General features: G+C 45.3%; 2 protein-coding genes across 2 annotated transcripts; both read right to left on the reverse strand.

Moving 5' to 3' along the window:
* Window positions 1-20: 20 nt before the first annotated feature.
* On the reverse strand, window positions 21-801 carry BT62DRAFT_1081381 (uncharacterized protein; the record flags this gene model as incomplete). The annotated part of the gene is made up of 4 exons (XM_043179663.1): window positions 21-275; window positions 335-554; window positions 609-724; window positions 784-801. The coding sequence occupies 4 exons, from the start codon at window positions 799-801 to the stop codon at window positions 180-182; spliced, it is 450 nt and encodes a 149-aa protein (XP_043033236.1). The 3' UTR covers window positions 21-179.
* Window positions 802-4,442: 3,641 nt separating this feature from the next.
* Window positions 4,443-5,564, reverse strand: BT62DRAFT_938678 (uncharacterized protein; the record flags this gene model as incomplete). The annotated part of the gene is made up of 7 exons (XM_043187585.1): window positions 5,381-5,564; window positions 5,287-5,326; window positions 5,211-5,237; window positions 4,867-5,161; window positions 4,728-4,817; window positions 4,646-4,675; window positions 4,443-4,598 (listed from the first exon to the last, which is right to left on the reverse strand). The coding sequence occupies exons 1-7, from the start codon at window positions 5,544-5,546 to the stop codon at window positions 4,443-4,445; spliced, it is 804 nt and encodes a 267-aa protein (XP_043033237.1). The 5' UTR covers window positions 5,547-5,564.
* Between the last annotated feature and the right edge of the window lie 477 nt (window positions 5,565-6,041).

Below are 6,041 nucleotides of genomic sequence, written 5' to 3' on the forward strand. Positions count from 1 at the left end.
CACCAACTAAAAGGAGTAAAGCCGTAACCGGATTATCAATGATCCTACCCGTCGTCAGGTTTGCGTCAGGTTAAAATCAGCTTTCTACCGAGCCGGACAGGTGTTGACAAATCCAAAATCCTTGCAAGACTCGCAAGATAGAAATATAATGTCCTGGCTCCAAGGAAAGAGTAAAGGCCCTATCGGCTCCATAGGACCCTAGGAAATGAAGACCTGGTACGGCGAAGTCGGTTCAAAGGCACAAGAGGCGACTCCAGCATGCGCGAAAGCAGTGCCTCGAGGCCGTAATGAAACACGGGCGCAGAGATGATTACTCTATCATTTCGATCCTTACGTCGGCCGCGCATCCGAGGGCCCTTGATGGTGACAAATTTTCGTCCGCGTCACGGGTCACAGCACCGTCAACCTGCCTACGCATACCTAAAAAGAGACATGCCGAGGATTTTCGGCGGCCCTCGAGACCGGCGACTGACGAATCCAAAAATTCGTCCGTCAGGTCACAGGTCACACCACCGAATCCATAGAAATAGTACAGTATCTCCGCGGACGAAAGACTCTATCTCCGTACACAGCTAAACACATGCAAGAACATTCACAAATCAACAAACGTTTTCTGATACGTGAATATCGCAGCTTGAATATTGTAATAGGGGGAGTAGAAATCGGAAATGGCATTGTAGTAGTGTGAATTGAATACCAAAAACAGATCAACATTGTCTCGATCCTAACGCGGCAACTCAGTGTCCAGTTTTGGTTGTGCTACAGGATTGCAAGGATATTTACCCCTCCTCGTGGTCCCATCGGGCTGAATAGAATGCTGACCAATTACGGGTATATTCTACCGACTTCAGGGAATTTTTTGGTGCAGTTACCGTATTTAAGACTCGGCCATAGAAAGACCATGTTCGTATCGTTCCCCTAATAGCGACGCCGAGATAAGAGGAAGCAACGTTCAGGCCATCCGAACAGACGGTCAACTCCTAATATCAGTGCACATGAAACGCCAAGGAAATGACTAAAAAAAAACTTTCACTGCAAGGACCTTGAGCTCCGTTCCTATTTCATAAAATATCAGAGGAAACCATCAGAACATTCCTCCAGAGATGTCCCGCATTGATTTAGATCGCAACTACTCACAGTCTACAGAGAGTCAACGGTGACTACTTTCCGCTCTGATCCTATACAGACTGGTCTAACGGTAGGTTCAAGCTCAAGGAGCGCCGCAAGCGCTCAAGATTCGTTTCCCCAAACTCGATGAATCGATGTAAAAGATAATATATATTGCCAGTTTCGTCTCTTTGCAAAGAATCACCCAATTTAGCCGGCGTCCAACAATAATGAGTCGACGATCTATCTCTCAAAAGCACGTTATTATTTGAAGCGCTGGTACAGACATTGTACAAGCTTGGAACAAGAATCAAAATCCACTCTTTCCATGGAAGATAAAACAGTAAAAAAAATTCTCTAGCACTGAGTATAGTATCCAATTCCGGACGAGAACAAAAAGAGTTGAGGATGGTACGGATCAGAATGAAAAAATCCGTGATCGGATTCAAACCCTAACCTTACTGGATGGAGTCCGTAATCATGGTTCGTCAGAGTAAATTTAAGTAGATTGCTTTATGGAATTATCATTTTAATAACAAAAGATTTCTTCTCCCATTAATATCAACATCCCAACGGAACCGCATCATCATCACTGTGATTGGCGGCGTTTACCCCCAGCCCCCGACTAGCAAACGCCCTCCAAAAAGCGCACGTATTATCACTATCATACCTATTCGCATCAGCCTGGATCTACGCATATCTCCCAGTCATGACTAAATAGCTCTCATCAGAATCCAAAATACAATATTACCAAAAACAACATACACGTAGGGTTACAAGTCGACGACTCCTGCGTCGTCGCCGATTCGGTTCCCTTGAACGAGATGGTATTATTTCCTCTACGGTGATCGATCATTCATCAAATACTGCTCCATATATAAAACAGCCAGCTACTCACAAAGTAGCACTGAAAAGAGTGAGAAACCATGCCAGCAGAGTGTTATGAAACTCATGTAGGTAATCAGTCATTGTTGGCTGTAGAACAGGGAGTGGGATGGCAAAAAAGAGGGAGATGTCCCCCGTGCAATGAGCTGTAGCTACTCATATACTACACTACATAGGTGGCATAATCATACTTGTAAGGTACAATGCAATGGACAATGGGAGTGATACAAGACCATGTAACCAAGCCAATGAGCAGAGTCTAGTGGCACAAAATCTCCTACATCCCATACAAACTTTTCCTTTCAACCTCCAGGTCAAATCATGTGTCACTGAATCATCAGCAATTTGAATAGTAAATACCCATGAATTCTGAGTCATCTCCCATGCCCTTGCTTCTGACCATCAAGCTCCACATGTGCACATCAACGTAGCACAACAATGACTGCTGTAAGCCCAAAGCAAGTAGGGCCCCATCACTCTCCAAACAGTGGTCCTTGATCTGTGGGTAGTATCTCAATAGCTGGTATGGGTTTCAGCACATGGAAGTTGGTTGTTTGAACTGGAATTTGGGTCATCTTCTTGGATGTGATTGATATCTTCCTCATAGAATATAGGATGTCGACTGGTAGTGTGACTGAAGGGTATAGACCTGGCTGATAAATGCAAGGAAGACCGGTGGGATCATCAACTTGAGAATTGGCCTGCCAGAACAAAGAAATCTTGATGGTTGACAAGAAGATTCTGGTCCACGTTCAGATCGTCTTCTGGATGCATCAAAAAGAATGAATTAGTGGGGTCAAAATTCCAGAAATGTTCAATAACTCGCCAGTACCCACAATGTAACTGCTCTTTCTGCAGTGCTTCCCCCATCACCTGCAAACCAACTCTCTCCAGTTGACACCTGTAGTGAAGGAGGTCTAGAAAACTGGTTTATGAACTAGGAAGGCTGCGAATGATGGAATCCAATGGGGTCGAAGAGCAGGAAGGAATGTCGAAACTGAAGTCAGTCAAAGCTGAAGCGAAATGAGATCCGATAGACATACGCCTTATGCCGACCTTTCATAACAGGAAAAGTAATTTTTCGTCGGTAGGCAATGTTTGCGGGCAGTTTCATATCGCGGTCTGAGCAGGCCTGAGTCCAAAACTGGGAAGACGAGATGAAAATGTGAGAGAAACATATGGAAATAAGAGGAAATGTTTGATGGCAAGGGAAATCATTGGTTCATGAACAGACCGGGAATCACGTCATAAGCCAACTGTATGCTGAAAGCTGTACTGACACTTTTAAAGTTAACTACAGAATTTACAGGAATAATTGACGACCCAAAGATCAGGTAAAGGTCACCCCTGCCTTGATAATGTCTCCAGTTAGCGATTGCACTCATTCCTGGTAGATACAATACTCACCTAATCCCGCTATTGTCCCGGCATCCCAGAGTATTGCAGAAATAGTATCAATATCAACATCAATTGCCCTCCATAATTCTACCCTTTTCTACAGACACAGATTGTGTATGGAGGGCATCGGCGATCAATGTAGTCGAGAGAAGAAGAAGAATGTGGCTGTGCAGGGGGGTTAGCGCCTCAAGGCCTCAGGCCTTAGGCATCATATCCGAGTGAAATCTCCGCCATGAAAAATTTTGTCTTTTACGTACTTGATTCCCTCTCGCCTCTGTCGCGTAGTAGCGCAACAATGCATGAATGTGTGTACTACTCCAACCAAGCGAAAATAAATTTGATGGAAAAGAAACGGCACAGAAAATCTTTAATACTACAACAGTGAGAGAACGGTATAGGGGCAGATAAAGAAGAATATTAAAACTACCCCATCATTTGGTGAGTCTAAGCAGTGGCCCAGCACTGTTCTTCGTCACAATTAGAATCAAGCAAGAGCAAGCGTTAAACCTGATTAAATCAACAAAGACCCGTTTTAACATTTCTTTGCCTGACTTTGAGTCCCGAAAACCTCACCCGTTCTCTGTCATCTGCCATACTGAACACTGATATTTTCTCAAACCTTCCATCCCGACGTTTCCACCCGACTACGCAATGCTTCATGAAATTGCCTCGCATACGTTCCGGGATGGCATCATCTCCGTTGCTGCCTAGTAGTGAATATAGCCGTCGGGTATTGGGCAAGCATGGAGGGTGATGATTTTGAATGCGTGCGTCATACCAGTGGCATCTTTGATTGATATCTTCCCTCTCGAGGTGTCCTGTCATATGGTCTGTCAGCTAATCCTCACACATAGGCTGAGTTGATATGGGGTCCCTCATATGAGTCGACACATCGCTCGAAGAGACTGAAGTGTAAAATGTACGAAGAGAAATGGTAGGTGATCTAAAAACACGAAGTTGACAGTATAGTTCAGATCAGCAGCTCTCATCATTGATGAACCAAACACCCCATACGCCACCGAAAACACCCTAGATGGCGAACTTAAGCAATCTCACGCGAGCCATAGAGTACCAATGCCTCTTACCCTGTGGTCACAGCTATCTGGCTGATCGAAATGATGCCCATCATAGTCCGCGGGGGTAGTAGAACACATCTCTCGCCAATTATCCCATGGTGGCTGGTGATTCCCCATATGAGCTTCGATACGCTGCAGCGACATTAGCCTAGTTGATACATCAACACAGATGGACATACACGGCGCATCGAACCCTTCGCAACACATCCCTGCAGAACCTGTCAAATCGCCGATTATCAATGAATCGAAAGCAGATCACACCTTATCCTGGAAATTCTCCCACAGCGTCTTACAGCTTGGCTCATTGGACTCGACCGTCCAATGTCCGTAAAATCGGCGTTTCGTGGGCACCTAAAGGAAGATCAGACAACACGATTTCTGGATACAATGCTTGACTCACCGAATAATCCCTGTCGACAGTGCAATACCCTGGCTTTTCAAAATCGATGCCGTGAATGGTAATCTCCTTCTCCTTGCACCAACGCAAGCCATGTTCGCCTCTAGGTACGCCCATCAGCTGAGCAGAGTACTCGCGGGTGCCATAGCGGAGACATCGTTTTGACGGAGTTATGTCAGCCCATGCGAGACCATCGTGTATGAGCTGATGTCTCTTCTTCTTCGCGGATTCGGCGCGGAGGTGAAGAACGAGTAGGAACATGCAGATTATGAAGATTACTATGGCTCGAAGCCCTCTCCTTCAAATATCAATCAGATTTTATAAAATAGAGCGGTGGGGACACGTACTTGGAAGACAGTTTCGAGGCATAGGTCCTAAGCGAGCTATTAGTTATTGAAGTATCGACAATGAATAATTAATCACAAGGTAGGTGGATTAGAAAGGGCTACTGCATTTGCGTTGGCTGTAAAAAAGAGAAAGATAAGCCAGCACCATCAAACGAAAGAGCAGTAGCTACCGGAATACAAAAGACCTCCACTCTCATTCGCATGAGTCTCTGCAAGCTCAATGTCTCTGCTGGCATAAGGAGGCAGCGGGGCCACTGCACAAGTACAAAAAGTTGTGTTTGAGTTCGTTGGTGGCGGTATGTGTGACGGCTGCACGTCGTCGACATCATCCTCCATGATCTCAGTCATGCTGATGGTTGGAGATAAAGCAACAGCGTTGGGTTAGGGTTCTGCTCCGGGATTTCGGATGTTCGGCCCGAATCTTGGCAACCATCTATAATTGAACAAGATTGACACGTTCAAGGCCGCAAAGCGAAATTTATTCATTATATAGCTCCTAGATCTTCCCATGGTGGTCGATCGTAACAGTCCAGGTTATCCTGACTATGCAAATGCACTGACTACGAGCATCGTATCACGTGGAATGTTATACGGTGTCACCAACCGGAGAAGCAGGCGCTAGCAACGGCATCAGAAAAGGATAGTCCATCAACGAAAGATGGAACGCTTACAATAGAGGTCTTCTAAAATTATATGCAGGGAAAATTATCGCATCAAACCCGGAAGTAGGGTCCACTTGCGGCTTCTCCTGCATGGTCAAGCATTATCATACTACAGCCATTATGGAACCGTTGAAAATTTCTCATGCCAGAAAGATGTACCTTTGCTCAT

This window comes from Guyanagaster necrorhizus (genome assembly GCF_019112545.1).
Source record: "Guyanagaster necrorhizus MCA 3950 unplaced genomic scaffold BT62scaffold_63, whole genome shotgun sequence".
In the NCBI taxonomy this organism is placed as follows: domain Eukaryota; kingdom Fungi; phylum Basidiomycota; class Agaricomycetes; order Agaricales; family Physalacriaceae; genus Guyanagaster; species Guyanagaster necrorhizus.